The sequence below is a fragment of the Pan paniscus genome, chromosome 16 (genome assembly GCF_029289425.2).
Source record: "Pan paniscus chromosome 16, NHGRI_mPanPan1-v2.0_pri, whole genome shotgun sequence".
In the NCBI taxonomy this organism is placed as follows: Eukaryota; Metazoa; Chordata; class Mammalia; order Primates; family Hominidae; genus Pan; species Pan paniscus.
This window is the reverse complement of record NC_073265.2, coordinates 20,319,538-20,336,914: the sequence shown is the minus strand read 5'-3', so window position 1 is coordinate 20,336,914 and position 17,377 is coordinate 20,319,538. Positions and strand designations below refer to the sequence as shown.

The following is a 17,377-nucleotide window of genomic DNA, read 5'->3' as shown; positions in this document are numbered from 1 at the left end:
AAGAGGGCATTGCAGGCAGGGAGACCCCGCAGATAAAGCATAAAGGCAGGAATGGACAGGGTGTTTGGAGGTAGGGGTGAACGAGGTAAAGCTGGAGTAGGAAGTTTTGGGAGCAGTGCATGAGGTTGGGTAAATGAGGGTCCACTGTGTTGACAGCAGTCAACAGTTGGCATGGACTAATGGAAACAGACGTAGGTACTGCTCAGATAAATCACAGGGGAGTCAGCATAGTCAGAATATACCACAGAGAGATCAGCACACTTGTCCAATAGAGACGTGAGCTTCCCGATCACACAAAGCCACACAACACAGAAATATTTGGATAATTGAGGATCATCATCGACTTTCTGGAACCTCAGTTATCCCTTTAGGCCCAGCGTTATATGCACAAGGCTGAATCCATTTTGATAGGTGAGTCTGGGTTTGCACCAGGGACCATCAGGGCCGGTTGCTTCTTACCCGCCCTGGAGGATAGCGCCTCTCCAAAACACACAACCCTCACACAGGAATGCAGTCCTTGTTGGTCAAACTTGCATCCCCAACAAACATGGCTTTAACTGGGTGCCATGACCTACATCAAGGGCCAGCCCCCAGACCTCTCTCTCTTTGGACCTGCGGTGAGGGCTATTCAGCAAGAGGTAGGTGAGATAAGACTGTAAAGGGCTTCAAGGGAAATACATCAGGGTCTTGAAGGGTTCCAGAGGAGGATGGAGACCAAGGGCAAGGGAAACATTCCCCAGGCTTGACCTGCAGTGAGGAAAGGCAAGGCAGCCACTTACCTGCTTCATCTCCATGTCATTGGAGCACATTCTGCTTGTTGGCATTGCAAAAGTACTCCGCATTCACCATGGTGAGAAAATGAAAATCAGCGACCCCCACCCAGCCGCGGCCACTCTTAACAGTTTGGTATTGTCATCATCTTCCGGTCTTTTGTCGGTTCTTCAAGTGAAATGATGATCTTGCTGTGTTCACAGTCTTGAATCCAACATTTTCCCTTACAATCTGAGAATTTTCCCTGCTGTTATCCTTCAAACACATGATTTTAAGTAGTTGGGTCATATTTTATCATACTGGATAACATTAACTATTCCCCTGTTATTGAGCATATTTTGCCTTGTTCTTTGTAAAACCTGGAGAAAGAATCTAAAAGAATAAATCTCTCATCTGTGTCAAACAGCAGCCTCATTGTGAAGTCTGGGGCATGGAAATGCTTTTGTCCCTCAGCAACTGCAGCATGTAGAGTCATTGTCCCCATCAGCACAACAGCGGGGCAAGGCCACACCCCACAGCATTTTCCCTGTGAGCACAGTGGGCCTCCCAGGCCTGCCTGGGAAGAGAGAGCCTCCCTCAGGCTGGTCATTTCCATCTGCAAGAGAGCCTGGGCCATGACTGACCAGGGCTGTGAGACCCCCCTCCAAGAATCCCCTGTACAACAATAAGCCCAGAGCTCATAGCAATCTGTCCTCTTATCCCAGCACTTTGTTTCATTTTGTGCCCATATAGCTAAACTCCGCAGGACTGGGGCTGCCCAAAGCTGCCACATGACATTCACCAGCAGTCCTTGTGGAACCCCTGTTGGCCTGGCCTGACGTTGAGCTAGGATTGTGGGGCACATATAGAAATGACAGTCATCTTGGAGTCAGGCCTGTAGGCAGATATATGCAGGACAAGGAGGCCATCTCTGCAAGAGAGACCTGCCCAAGGAGCTGTGGGAGAGTCCCAGGAGGCAGCTGAAAGAGGTCTGAGGATGAGCGAGGAGTGACAAAGGTCATTCCCCCTCCCCTGCCATCCTGTAGAAAAAGGCGAAGCCTTGCTGGCTAGAAGCTTGTGGCAGGCCTGGGCTATTGCATATCCAAAGATGCCCAGCCAGTTGAGCCTTTGAAAACATCAGTTCACATTACTCTCCTTCTGAAGACTCTCCAGAGGCTCACAGTTCCCTTGAGAGCCCCCTTTTCACTCTCCCTCTCCCCTCGATCCCACTCTAGCCACCTTTCCCTCTTGCCTTTTCTCAAGTACTGCCCCCTCTGGGTCTGTCCCTGGCCTTTCCCTGTGCTGGGACAGCAACTTGGCTCCTCCCTCCACCCATTTGAGCCTTTGCTCCTATGTCTCCATTCACGCCACAGCAAATCTGCCTGCCTCACCTCTCCTCATGGGGCTGCCACCCTCAACATCATACACTCTGTGCCAGCCTCGTGGCTGTCCTCACTTCCCACTTCCCCACAACATGTGCTCCATGAGATTTTAGGAACTTCATGTGTCCCGGCCACTGCCACATATATTCCCAGCACCTAGAATGAGTGAGTGGGTGGGTGGGTGGGTGGATGGCTGGATGGACGGATGGATGGATGGATTCCCCTGTGTTTTCCCTTGTAGCCAGAGCTGCCCTTCTCTTGAGCACTTCTCCCATGAGTTGGGGTTCTTGATCACATCTAAGCTGCCCAGAGCACATACTCAGAGATGGCTGGTTTCTCTCTATATCCTCTCAGCACCTGACACAGGGTGAGACCCTCTCACTAGGAAGCAGGCGCTCTCTCCTGGGCCAGGTGTGTGCAGTGGTGTCACTGACGCTCTGCTTCTTAGGAAGCTGAGATGCCTCAGGGCTGGAGAGGAGGGAAATGGCAGACCCTGGAGAAGCCAGGATGCTAATGGCCTCCCTCGCCTGGAGCCCTCCATAAGGACACTGGACAGCCTGTCCCTGTCCCCTAGTCAGTCCCCCACCCAAATGTAAGACTTGAATAATGACCATTAGGTCCTCAAAGCAAACCAGCAACATTGAGAATGGGTTGCGAAGGGCACCAGAGAGGAAAAGCACTTGATTTTCACCCACTATTAGTTTGTTAAGAACAGGATGTGCTGCTTCATTCACCTACTTGCCTTAATGGGAAGCCTCAGGAAGAAGGCTGGAGGGGAATTAACAGAACCGCTGAGTAAGGAGGCTGCTCTGCGTGCAGACAGGAGGCTCTCCCAGTGGGTCGTGGTAGTTTGCATCACCTCTGGCTTGTCTTTTCTCATGTCCTTTCTCTCCTCTGTTCTCCCTGGCCTCCTGGCTCCAGGAATGTGGGGGTTTCACGACCGGGACCTGGTGTTACGGAAAGCTCTCTATACCATGATGAGGACGGGAGCTGAGAGGGAAGCCCTGAAGCGGAGGTGGAGGTGGCAGCAGACGCAGCAGAATAAGGAGGTTGGTATCCACTGGCATGGCCAGAGCCCGGGACCCAGGCCAGGTGCAGCCTCGGGCCATGGTCGAGTCCACAGCATGGCCTCCAGGCCCCAGACGGTCTTATGAGGGGAGGCAGAAACAGCCCCTGGGATCAGGAAAGTCTCCTGCTTTTAAGCCCACAGAGGAGGAGCCTGTTAAAATAGCAGAGTCCTGGCAGACAGCAACTATGCGTCCACTTGTGCTTCCTTAAGGCATAATCATGAAAGCTGCCTACCTTCATTCCCAAAAGCATCCTGGCTTGGATGATGAATTATATATATGACTGCCTGCTGTCAGGTGCAGCCCATGGCCCCAGCCCCTGTGTGTGAGCTCAGTCCAAAGGGATTCCCGATTGTCCCCAACCATGGTAAACATGAGGACCTTGCTCTCCTAGAAGAATCTGAACGGCCAGCCCCAGTTAGGTGCAGGCACAGGTTAATGCTCGGTCATCCCCAGCCCCTGAGAATGACCCTTGTTGGTGGGCAGATTCCCAGCAGCTCTGGAATTAGAGCTTGGGGCTTCTGAAAATATAGTGTGCATAGCAAAGGTGGCCAAGAGGGTGCAGTTGGTATAGTTGGTAGCTACCTACAGATGTGCCTGGCCTGGGTCCCGGTGAGGCTGGTCCAGATTGGGAGGGTGAGGAGAGGAGGGCAGCGCAGCTGTGGCCCACCCCCCCTTCTGAGCCGGCTCCCCTCTGCCAGTCAGGGCTGGTGTACACAGAGGAGGAGTGGGAGCGGGAGTGGACGGAGCTGCTGAAGCTGGCCTCCAGCGAGCCGCGCACACACTTCAGCAAGAATGGCGGCACGGGCGGGGGGTAAGTGCTGCCCCTGCTCTCCCCAGAAGTCACCTCCAGCTCCAGGCCACCCAGGGCTACACACAGCATGGGGGGATGGCACGGGGGGGGAATGTGGGACTCTTGTGCTGTGGAAGACAGAAAGATTCCAGCTTTCCAGCATTAGCTTCAAGACAAGGACGCACGGGAGGACTGTGGGTGATGGCTGGCCCCGCCAGGTGCTAGTGGAAGGGTATGCAGCCCCCACATGCACTATGCAGGCAGAGGTGAGCTCACATGAGCTGCCTCCAGGCCACTTTCCTCGAACTTTATTGTGCAGAACAGTTGGGGTGTGCGCCTTCAGGGCACAGCAGGCCTCTGGAGGTCACACGTGATGGTGAGCATTCCCACACATTGCCATCGCACGAACCTGGCTCTGAAGTTTGGGTTTTCTCCCCCAACTAATTAATTTGTGGCTTCAAGAAGTTGCCCTGAAAGCAGAAGCTCATTAAGCTAGCCTGGTGTTTCCCAGATGGGCTCCATGGATATTATATGTGTTCCCAGCAAAAAGACTTCACATCTGTGCATGTTTAGGAATAGCTTGTTCCTACAGAAACACCTTGGATGTTCTAGTATGGAATGAAGACTGTGGCCAGACCAGTGGGGCAGCCATAGAGCCTTGGCCACGGCTTATTCTTCAGTTCATATTCTCTGGAACCTGAAAGCAAAGGTGTTGCTCCTAGAGAAGGTCTCAGCCAAACATGAGAAAGTGTGAGCAGTAACACCAGGGAGACCCATGGAAGGAGGATTGCATGCAGCTCCAGGCTGCCCTCAGGCTCATGGGCCCTGCAGCGGGCAACTGGGTCCTCACCCACCCACCAAGGCAGGGCCTAGTGCCTCATGGGCCAGCTCTCCCTGGAGGCCCCGGCTGGAAAAGAGGCTCCCACAGAGCTGCAGCTGCAGCAGTGGCGTCCAAGACCATGTTTGAAGATGAAATCATTAGAAACCCACATACGCTGGCACACCCTTCCTCCAGGGCTGTCTTGTCACTGTGTTTTAAGGCTATGGTATGTCCATACCAACAGTCTATCTTGGTAGGACATTTGAGGACAAGCATTCTGAAGACTCAGTTGACTGTGGAAAACTGCTCTCTTCCTCTGCACGCCTCCCGAGTCCTGCCTGTGATGGGTCTTAAGTGTTCCTCGACATCGTTTTCACAGTTGCCTCTCTCCCTCCTGCCACAGGGAGGACGCCTGATAGGTGCTGGCAGACTGGATCCAGGCCAGGTGTCTCTGCCAGGGACAGGGAGGAGTGGGGAAAGACAGCAGCAATGATGACTTTGATAGTGGGTGAAAATCAATCACAGGTGACCATCACATACACATCTCCTGAGTACCCCCATCCAGGAGGAGCTTCGCCCAAGGTCTCATGGCTAGTCAGCCCATCTGACTCCTAAGGCCACAGTCTGGTACCCTGCTGCCTGCTCCCTGGGGCCCGAGGGATTCAGATGCTAATGGGGACACAGGGACCACTTGGTGTCTGTCCCTATCTCCCACAGAGTCTGAGTGATCAACCTTAATCTAACAAAAGGATTAGGTCCCTTTAGGAATATCCAAAATGGCCCAGACATTGTCCCATTTATGTAGGATAGCCTGGTCCCCTGCCCCTGGGAGCCATAGTTCTGGCTGCCACATCACAAAAGAGAAGGAAGAACCCGGGGAATGGCCAGAGAGGGGAAACTAAACAACCAAGGGTGGATGGGAGTGACCCCATCAGGAAAGAATGGAGAGATGAGGCAGGAAGGTATGGGTGGTGTTGGGGGAACGGAAGGAGGGAGGCGAGCACAGGTGGGGTGGGGTGGGGTCGGGGAGACCATAAGAGGGCCCTGTGCTAGGCACTCTCTCCCCTCCTTTCAAACTCTGCCTCACAAGCCTCCAGTACCCCTTCCACAGATTCAAAAACTGAGCCTCAATGGGATTAGGTAACTGTTCCAAGACCACAAAAATGATAAATGGAAGGAGCCAAAAAGTCAAAATTTGGTCTGATCATTAAGTCTCCTCTTTTGACCAGGCTCTACAGCCTAACAAAATCCCTCAAATACAGCAATCTGTAGAAAGGACACAGCCACCTGGTCCCCACAGATGCCACTGATGCTCAGGTCGGAATCCTGTGCCAGTGATGCAGGAGGCATTTCTAGGGTTTCAGCAACAGGTGTTTCCAGTGGAGAAAGAAAAAGGGGAAAAAAAACACAAAAAACTCAGAAGAGGACAGAGCATATGCAATAGGAATCTATCAAACAGAGTTGCTTCTGTAGCCAGATGCCTCCTTGGGTTACCTGGAACCTTTGCATGGCCAGTCAAGGAGGGAGGCCTTTGGAACCAGGCATAAAACATTTTCCTGGGAATGGGGAGTTTTGGCTGAGTCCCATGGACTAGGGTAACGGACAGAGAGCGCCTCAGCAAGGCACCCGTGCAGCTGTGCAGGACTCGCCAACAGGGTGCTCCAGAGCTGTCACCTGCTCCAAGAATTCACTTGGGGTTCAGAGTCCACAAGAGAGGCCTTTGTGCACAAGCACAGTTGCTCTGCCTTTTGCCTGTGTCTTCTCTCCCCATGTTGAGCTGAGAGGTGTAGGGCATCATCTCTGGGGCTTGAGGGCTGCAGGGATGAGTTTCTGACACCTGACTGAAGGGCCTGAAGGCAGAAACTGGCGAGCTCAGGGTTCACAGGGCTGTGGTGGGCTGTGCAGGCCAGGACATGGGGCCGTAGGGGATGTAAGGCCAGGATGCTGCGAGCTGCCCGAGGTCCAGGCATGGATTCAGGGAGGAGGCCCCAAGCGGGCTGGCTTCAGGACTCATCTGTGGTGGGGACCACACAGAAGACCAGCCCCTGAGGCCAGGGCTGAGGGTGGACACGAGTAGTCAGTGAGAGGAGCCACCACTGCAGCCCAGGGACCTAAGGTCACAGCCCCTCAACTGGCAGAGAGCTCTGAAGACCCAAAAAAAGCACTTCCTCAGACAGCAGGTCAGCACTGGGACCTCCAGCGAGCCCAGCGGGCCCTGAAGGAAGACAGCAAGAAAGACTTTGCCACCCTCCTGCCCCTCCTCTCTGCCTGTGCCGGCCCCACAGGGGACACAGACAGCAGCCAGAGAAGGGGAGGAGGCAAAAGGTGAAACAGAGAAGCCAGCTGGAAGCTAACCCAGTCTTTCAGGAGGCTCAAGCTTGGGGCTGATAGCCCCCTGCACAGGAAAGTAACCAGAAGAACCACACAAAATTTCCAGGGTGCCACCCGGGAATAGGAAAGAGCAAGTCAAGGGAGAGTTTGCAGGCATGATGGCGAGAAGAACTAAGGTGGCTTTATTCATCCCAGCCTGGGTTTCCCAGAACCTGTTCCCCACGGATGAGGGTAAAGGGTGCAGTGCGGGCCCTGCATCCTGCTCTGGGAGCCCCTGGTATGGAGACAGATGGGGCAGCCCCTGTACTATTGGTCCTTGACACAGATGATGGCCTGGAGTCATTTTAAACTTGTTACTTTCCCAGAAAGCAACTATGTCACATATCTGAAGAGGTCAGCAGGGACCAGAGACCAGGTGTGGGTGTGAGCTAGACCTGCTTCCTCTCACTGTGCCTCCCAGGAGGACTCACAGTGGCCAGGCCCCGGCCACGTGGAAGAACCAGGCCTTCCCTAGGGCTTGGGGAGGGATTAGTGAGGTCAGATGGGAATGCGAACAGTGTCATCTACTGAGCCCATGTTATGTGTCAGGCAGGCCTATGAGCTGTCATTATCATCACCAATCACAGATAAGGAGGCTGAGATTCAGAGAATTAGATAATGTATTAGGGTTCTCCAGAGAAACAGAACCAATAAAAGACATACATATAAAGAGATCTAATGTAGGTATTGGCTCACGTGATTATGGTGTCTGAGAATTCCCACGATCTGGCACATGCCAGCTGGAGACCCAGGAAAGCCAGTGGTGTAACACGAAGGCCCAAGAGCTGGAGAACTGATGGTGTGGATCCAGTCTGAATCTGAAGGCCTGAGAACCAGGAGTGCCGAGGGCAGAAAGTCCATGTCCCAGCTCAAACAGTTTCGGTTATTCCGCCCTCCGCCACTGTTTTGTTCCCATCATGAATAGATCAGATGAGCCCCACCCATATTGGTGAAAGCCCTCTGCTTTCTGCTCTCCAGCAATTCAAATGCTAATCTCATCCAAAATGCCCTCACAGACACATGCAGAAATAACGTTTAACCAGCTATCTAACCATCACAGGTTAGCTTCCAATGTCCCACAGCCTGAAAGACACAAAGCCAGAACCTGAACTTAGAACTGACCAAAGAAACCTAAGCCCACACTCTTGACAAATGCAGACCAGGCATGAGGAGTAGGAATCAACAACTTATCTTGACTATGGTGAAAATAATCATTTTTGTTCTTTAAACTTTTAAAAGAACTACTTATTTGTTTTCTGTTTGATGAGAAGGGCTAAGTGGAAGCTGAGAGGCCAGTCCGACAGACAAAGAGGAGAAGAGAGCAGAGCAAGAGGGACCGTTTGGGGGACCCTCTGGCAGCCCCCGGGGGCATCTTCTGTCTAGGTCCTTACTTTTCTCACATGCTAACCTCTCTGCTTTCTCTTTGTAGTTGAGTTTCTGAAATTTCACTGACAATGTGTTTGCTGCATTTCTTTTTATTAGCTTTTTTCGGAAGTAGCTAGAATCCCAAGTGATTTCCTAGCACACAGTCTGAGAGTTGTCAATTTCAGTCAGTCTTTTGAGGAAAAGCAAGAGGCATTTTATTCCTGGGAGATGCCCACACCACAGCCTGGTGCTCCCGGGCCATGGGCTGGCCTTGTGCAGGAAAGGAGGCATTCTTATGTGTATTCCTGAAGGTGCCATGACTTCCACCAGCAGACCAAGCAGAAAGAGCATCTGCTAACGTAAGGTGTCCTCACTTTGCAGATGTGGGACCCGGCTCAAATTTTTAAAGACATTTCTAATTGAAAATAAGACCAAAGTTGACTATCTAGGGATGGTTCTCAAGTTAGGAGCCTTCTCTGATCTTCCTGTCTAAAGAATCCACCTTTTATCACTCTACTGAGAGTTTCTTTTTTATTATTTTATTATTTATTTAAATATGTTTAGGGGATACAAGTGCAGGTTTCTTACATGCAAATATCGCATTGTGGTAGTGAAGTCTGGGATTTTAGCGTACCCATTACCCAAGTAGTGAACATTGTAATTTTTCAGTCCTCACCCCCTCGAACCCTCCGGCCTGTCATAGCTTCCAGTGTCTGTTATTCCATTCTGCCTGTCCATATGTACGCGTTGTTTAGCCCCCAGCTATAAGTGAGAACAGGCAGTATTTGACTTTCTGTTTCTGAGTTATATCACTGAGGATAATCGCTTCGATATCCATCCATGTTGCTGCAAAAGACAGGATTCCATTCTTTTTTATGGCTGAGTCATATTCCATGGTATGTATATACATTTTCTTTATCTAATCCTATGTTGATGGACACTTAGGTGGTTTCTATCTTTTTGCCATTGTGAATAGTGTTAGAGTAAACATGCAGGTATCTTTTTGATAGAATGATTCATTTCCCTTTGGGTATATACCTAGTAGTGGGATTGCTGGATTGAGTGGTAGTTCTATTTTTAGTTCTTTGAGAAATCTCCACACTGTTTTCCATAAAGGTTGTATGAATTTACATTCCTACCAACAGTATGTGTTCCCTTTTCATCATATCCTCACCAACATCTATTTTTGTTTTTGTTACATTTGCTTTTGAAGACTTGGTCATAAATTATTTGCATAGGCCAATGTCCAAAAGAGTTTTACATAGGTTTCCTTGTAGAATGTTTATAGTTTCAGGTCTTACATTTAGGTCTTTAATCCATTTTGAGTTAATTTTTGTATATGGTGAGAAGTGTGGGTCCAATCTCATTCTTCTGCATATCACTATGCAATTTTCCCAACACTAAATAGTGAATGACACAAAATGAATAGTGTCATTTCCCCAGTGTATACTTTTGTTGGTGTTGTTGAAGATCAGTTGGTTGTAAGTATGTGGCTTCATTTATAGGTTATGTATTCTTTTCCATTGATCTATGTGTCTGTTTTTGTACCAATACCATACTGTTTTGTTTACTATAACCTTGTAGTACAATTTGAAATTAGATGATGTTATCCTTCAGCTTTGTTCTTTTTGCTTAGGATTCCTTTGGCTAGACAGGCTCCTTTTTAGTTCCATATGAAATTTATTTTTTTTATAATCCTGTGAAAAATGACATTGGTAACTTGATAGGGATTGTATTGAATCTGTAGATTACTGTAGCAATATAGTCATTTTAATGATGTCGATTCTTGTAATCCATGAGCATGGGATGTTTTTCCATTCATTTGTGTCATCGACAATTTTTTTCTTCAGTGTTTTGTAGTCCTCCTTATAGAGATCTTTCACCTCCCTGGTTAAATATATTCCTCGATATTTTTGTAGCTAATTTAAATGGGATTGCCTTCTTGATTTAGTCCTCAGCTAGACTGTTACTGGTATATAGAAATGCTACTGCTTTCAGTATGTTAATGTTGTATTCTGAAACTGTACTACATTTGTGTATCAAATATAACAGGTTTTTGGTAGAGTCTTTATGGTTTTCTAATTATAAAATCGTATCATTAGCAAACAGGGATGATCTGACTTCTTCTTTTCCAATTTGGATGCCTTTTGTTTTTTTCTCTTGCCTGACTGCGCTGTGGGTACTTCCAGTACTATGTTGAATAACAGTGGTAAAAGTGGGCATCCTCATCTTGTTCCAGTCCTTAGAGGAAAAGCTTTCAACTTTTCCCCATTAAGTATGCTGTTAGCTGTGGGTTTGTCATAGAAGACCTTTATTATGTTGAGGTATGTTCTTTCTAGGCCTAGTTTGTTGAGGATTTTCATCATGAAGTGATGCTGAATTGTATTGAATGCAAAAATCCTTGACAAAATACTAGCAAATCAAATCTAACAGGACATCGAAAAGATAATACACCATAATCAGGTGGGATTTATCCCAGGGATGCAAGGATGATTCAACATACACAAATCAATGAATGTGATATATCACGTAAACAGAATTAAGAACAAAAACCATATGATCATCTTGATAGATGCAGAAAAATAACTGATAATTTCTTATTTGATCATGTGTTAGTATCTCTCCCTACCTAAACCTGCATTCATGGGCACACATGGGCAAGTGTGAGTGTGCGTGCGTGCACACACACACACACACAGCACAGTGCTAGACCTGTAGTGGATAATCAGTAACTATTTGTCACATGACTGACCTCAGCTTATTGATCCTAAGCAATAAGTCTTGTTCCTCAAGCCTCACTGGCCACTGCTAGAAGGTCTTTCAGAGCCTAAGATCCATTCAGTCCCTTCGAAGCACTGGGAGGCCCCCGTCCTTCCATCTCAGCTTCCCAGGCCATAGCTCTTAGCAGAGCCCCTGCTAGCCTGTACTGTGCCTTTGGAGAGTCTTTTGTAAAAGGTGCCTGTCTGGGCAGGCACAGTCCTTGACCAGGGGCAAAGGCCCACAGCAGGACATAGGCTGGGTTCAGCCCCTTGAGCCTCCTCAGACTGGCTCTGCTGTGCAGGGCCCTACCTGAGAGAGGGGTTGAGGCACACCACTCAGAAATGCTGCCCGTGAGATCTGTGCATGAGGAGAACCTTGCACCTGTGAAAAGGAGTAAGGACCGTCCCCACATACTGTGCTGTGGGTGTCTCAGGATGCATCAGGAGGAGGAAAAGGCAATGGTTGGAATAGTGAGTATAAAGATGCTACCTAGAGGTGGGAGGATGTGTGCATACAGTTTATGCGCATTTACTCACATTCATACGTGTGTGCACACAGATGTGCACTTACATTTTTTTTTTTTTTTATCAGATGGAGTCTCGCTCTGTCACCCAGGCTAGAATGCAGTGGCGCGATCTCGGCTCACTGCAACCTCCACCTCCTGGGTTCAAGCGATGATCCTGCCTCAGCCTCCCGAGTAGCTGGGACTACAGGCACAAGCCACCATGCCTGGCTAATTTTTGTATTTTTAGTAGAGACAGGGTTTCACCATGTTGGCCAGGATGGTCTCGATCTCCTGACCTCATGATCCACCCGCCTCGGCCTCCCAAAGTGCTGGGATTACAGGTGTGAACCACCACACCTAGCCTTGCACTTACTTTTTTTATGAAAGGGTACACCAAAAACCAACACCTATGTCCCCATAGGTGAGGTGACTACAATTTATCATCCAAACTGGTTCATTTGGGGGAAGGAAAGTGGGCACTAACCACTTGGGATGTGTGAACAGGACTTTCCCAAGCAAAACAGGAGGTGTGGACACCCCATCTGGAGGAGGGGATATGGGGAGGGACCTGGGAGGCTTCATCCAGGCTCTCCGTCTGGGTGGCTGGGTGACTGCCCTTTAACAAGACCTGCCAGCCCCAGACTGGCTTCCTTATCTATGACACGCGCTCTTGCCGAGGATGGTCTCCAAGGATGGTGGCTACAGCTTAAGCCAGGGTGCCCCCAAACTGTTCCCTGGGGCCTGAGATACCATCTGGACCTTGCTCCATGACCTTTGCTTCTTGGTCCTGCCAGGAGGGACTCCTCAGCCTCTGCCCACCCCCATCTTTCTCAGGGTGTTTTCATTGGGTAGACGGTATATCCCTAACCCTGGAAATTCTCCCTCCTCAAGTACCCACTGGAGAAGCAGATGTAGGTGCCCTGGAGAACTCAGTGTGTGGGGCCCAAAGCATGTTAGGAAGTTCTCAGGACATGCACATCTTGGAGGATGAAGTCATTATATTGCATGTCAGTCTTCTTTGCAGTAAGCACTGATTTTTAAGCGTTTTAGGAATTGTTATGTCTTTGCTCAGTGGCCAGATTCTCCCCACAATCCCAGATCTCGCATTTGCTCAGCAAACTCACAAGAAGAAGACATGAAGTCTCAGGGCTAAAAGTGGGAGTGAATTTTCAGAATTGGTTTTTCTGAAACTGATTTCTACCAATGGGCTCTGGTCACAGAGTGCAGGTCACAGTTCCAAACTCTCGTCCCAGATAAGATCTTGTTTGCCCTCCATTTTAGAGCCCCCAGCTAAATTGGAGTTCCAGTACCAGAGCAGCTAGAAAACCTGCAATAAGGAGAAGTGAAAAGGGACCTGGACATAGGCGTTTACAGTGTGCCTTTCATGGGATACTTCTCTTACCTGGCAGGTGTCCTAATGCCTGGTTGCCTAACCCATGACCCATGTCCCTCACATGGGAAGCTTGTTTGTACTGGCAGATGGCTTTGTGGCTCCTGTCTGGCCTGTGTCTAGTTTTTTCTTACCTGACCATCGCTCTGTGGCTGGGACCAGCCTTGTGTTCTCCTTGGCGTCTGGTGAAAACATGGCCTGGGGTAGCCTCTGCTTCTTCCAATGGAAGGTGCAAATTCAATCCACCGCCACAATGGGAAGCAAGTTCAAAGGTTTTTACTTATAGATCCTGGGCATGGAGGCCATCATGAGTTGGGAGGGCAGTGCTCCATCCCAGGGTCACATTGAGGCAGGGATTAAGATTCAGGCAGAGAGATCCAGCTAGAAATATATATAGGGGAATAGGATGTGGGTCACTTTAAGTTCATGGGCAAATGTCTGAATGGTCCATTTAAAGGAAGTGGTGGGAAAGTGGAAAGCCCAGTCTGCTAGGCAGAGAGACGCCTCTAAGTTCTTATCTCTGGCCACCAGCTTGGGTCTTTGGGTGTGGTGTTCTACTTCTAATGCCCAGGCAGCAACCTCTGCTGTTTTGTTTCTGTTACACCCTCTACACCCTCAGGTGCTCTCTGGCTGCCTTCAACACTGAGGCTCCTGGTATAGAACCAGGACCCTCCCTAAGTCTTGGACAAGGAGCCAGAAGCAAGTAGGGAACATCATTATGATTTTCAAGCTGCCCCCCGCTGGAGCTGGGATCCTCTCCGCCACCCCCTGGGTCACTGAGCAGGTTTCAGTTGCTCACATGGCTCCCACGCTCAACACCAAAACTGGAATGGAGAAAGGCTGCTCTGCTCCAGCTGTCCTCCATCACCTCTCAGCTGGGCCCGCCATCCTATCATTGCTGCTGAAATAAAATGGCCCTGCCTTAAGTTAGCCATGAAAAGAATGCCATGCCAGTACAATGGTGCCTAATACTTAACCTTTGCACCGTTGTTACCTTGGAGGCCCTCTTGCGTAGCTACTCAAATACCAGAGTGTTCTGCCAGGAGGCTCCATGCTGGGCATGGTCCAACTCCATGCCTTTGCCCTAGCACAGAACTTGAAGGATGGGTAGATGAATGGACAGACAAGTAGGTGCTTGGGCAGATAGATGGTTGAATGGAAGAACTGAAGGATGAGTACATGGATGGATGCGTGGGTAGGTGGGTGGGTGGGTGGATGGATGGATGGATGGATGGATGGATGGATAGATGTACATGTGGGTGGATGGACATGTGGATGGGTGGGTGGGTGGACAGGTGTATGGGTGGGTGGATGGCATGGATGGATGAATGGATGGACGGATGGATGGATGGATAGATGGACATGTGGGTGGATGGACAGGTGGATGGGTGGTTGGGTGGACAGTTGTGTGGGTGGGTGGATGGCATGAATGGATGGACAGATGGATGCACAGACAGCAGATGGATGGATGGATGGATGGACAAGTGGATGGGTGGATCAATAGATGGATGGATGAAGAGAGAGAGGGAGGGAAGGAAGAGAGATGGGTGGGTGGGTGGGTAGATGGATGGATGGATGAATGGATGGATAGATAGGAAGAAGGATGGATAGGTTGGTAGATGTTACATGAAGGCAGGGTTCTCTGAGGGCCTCTGCAGTGCCTTTCACAGCACCAGTGTATAGTAAGTGCTCAATGAATATTTATTGGTTTTTTGGTTGGAAATATGATGGCCCTGCTTTAAGTTTTGCATGAGAAGAATGCTGTGCCAGTACAAAGGTGCCTAATACTGAGCCTTCATGCTGTTGTTACCATGGGGGTCCTCCTGTGTAGCTGCTCAGATCCCAGAGTGTTCTGCCAGGAAGTGAAGATGGGACTCAGAACCCAGGCCTGAGAGGGCTACCATTCACCTTGCTCTGCCCGCTTCTCAGCATTAGTACCTGACTCAAGAGCAGCTCCTCTCTTTCCAGCACTGCCCCCTCCATTCCTTGAATTAGGGAAGGAACACTGCTCCACATTTCTAGCTGGGGTATTTCTTTCTCCAAGTATGAAGGTTTTAACTCTGTATTCTCTCCCCCTGTGCTGTTCATTATGTTGTTCAACCATTCACTCGCTGGCACTCAACGCATACTAGGTGACAGGGACAAACAAGCAACTTCCAAAAGCACTTGACCCCCCAGGCACTGCAGCTTGGCTTTCAGGTGTGGCTGGGCAGGCTAATCACCTGCAATGTTTCAAAATGCACACCCAGGAGCACTGCATTTAGACCTGGCATAAAATATATGTGTGTGTATGTGTGAATATGTATTCATGTCAATACATATTTAAAACATTCCTCTTCTACTTCCCTTTCCTTCCTTGCTGAAAAAGTAAGTTCTAAAGCCATTAGGCGGGGCAAAGCAAGGTGGCATCTGGAGTGGGTGGGGGATGGGAGGACACCAGGGGCCAGAGCCAGATGTCAGCCACACAGGTGAAGAGGGCCACCTCACGGATGGGGAGCAGAGGTGGGAGATGGCTGACATATGGGAAGACTGATCAAATAAGGAAATGCTTTAGAATGAATACGAACAAGTTTTCTGAAAGTAAGTGAAGAAAGTTGCAAATAGAATTAACTTTGTGGGGTTGGATTGGAATTGGAGGTATCAATGAACTCAAGGTTTTCTATAAATATTGAGAGGGAGAGAAAGATGAAAATAAACATGGAGAGGGAGAGAAAGATGAAAATAAACATGCAAAAATATGTATCCATGTGTGAGTGTGAACTTGAACCATCTTTTTGCACCAGGAAGCAAGAAAGTGCTCTAAGAAATGATGGGAGCTGGGCACGGTGGCTCACACCTGTAATCCCAACACTTCAGGAGGCTGAGACAGAAGGATGACTTGTGCCCAGAAGTTCGAGACCAGCCTTGGCAACATAGCGAGACCCCTGTCTCTACAAAAATGAAAAAAGTTTTCTGGGCATAGTGGTGGCCTGTGGTCCCAGCTACTTGGGAGGTCAGAATGGGAGGCTCACTTGACCCCAGGAGTTCGAGGCTGCAGTGAGCTATGATCTCACCACTGCACTCCAGCCTGGGCAACACAGTGAGACCCTGTCTCAAAAAAAAAAAAAAAAAAAAGAAAAGAAAAAAAGAAATGATGAGGATGTCAAAAGGACACAGATCCAGCTTTAGAGAAGCCACACTGACCACATCAAGGAGTATCTGAGCATCCACATAATCACACTAATGGATTATAACCCACTGAATAAAATGGAAAACCAGAAATCCATAGTGATACCAATAAACCTATAAAGATTTGGTGAGGAATGGAGTATTTGCATAGGTTCAAGTTCCTCTCCACAAAATGCTTGTTAATTTCAAATGAAAAGTTAGTAGTCTGCAGGGGCAAGGCCTGGAAGATGACCTTAAGGAGTGGTCCAGGTCAACCTCACCAGTGATGGGACAATCTCACCAGTGATGGGACAATCTGCAGTTCACGCAACCTGATAAGATGTCACAAGAAGGACTCAGCTTGACCCAATCCAATCTAACTGTGAGGAAATAGAGAAACCCTTATGAAGGACATTCTACAAAATACCCAACCTGTAATCTTCAAAAATGTCAAGGTCATGGAAGTCAAGGATATCCTGAGAAATGTTCCAGGTGAAGGAGACTAAGGAGACGCCACCGCTGAATGCAGCACCTGATCCTGAGCAGGAACCTTTGTTCTAAAAGGCATTATTGGGACAGCTGGCACACACATGTGGGGTCTGGTGATTGCATGTAACTGTGTGAATTCCTGATGTCGGTAGCCGTGTGGTGCTTGTGTCGGAGGATGTTCTGTTCATAGAAAATGAGCAAGAACTTTCCAGGGTGATGGGGTGCCAGGTTGGCTGTTTATTTTCAAATGGTTCAGGGAAACAAAAGCTCTTTTTACTGTATGTGCGCAACTATTTTGTGAGGTTTCGATTGCTGCCAATTTTTTGAACTGTTAAAATAAGGTTAATTGGGTTGGATGTGGTGGCTCACGCCTGTAATCCCAGTACTTTGGGAGGCCAAAGATGGTGGATCACTTGAGGCCAGGAGTTCGAGACCAGCCTGGCCAACATGGTGAAAACCCGTCTCCACTAAAAATACAAAAAAATTAGCTGGGCATGGTGGCAAATGCCTGTAATCCCAGCTACTTGGGAGGCTGAGGC

The 17,377-nt window shown here is 49.0% G+C and overlaps 1 protein-coding gene across 1 annotated transcript in view; it reads left to right on the top strand.

Moving 5' to 3' along the window:
* Nucleotides 1-17,377, top strand: part of OTUD7A (OTU deubiquitinase 7A) — a 388,370-nt gene that overhangs the window by 340,245 nt on the left and 30,748 nt on the right. Inside the window, exons 8-9 of the mRNA XM_034938456.4 lie at nt 3,054-3,181; nt 3,901-4,013. Coding sequence (XP_034794347.2) covers nt 3,054-3,181; nt 3,901-4,013 — 241 coding nt within the window. The remainder of the gene's footprint in view (nt 1-3,053; nt 3,182-3,900; nt 4,014-17,377) is intronic.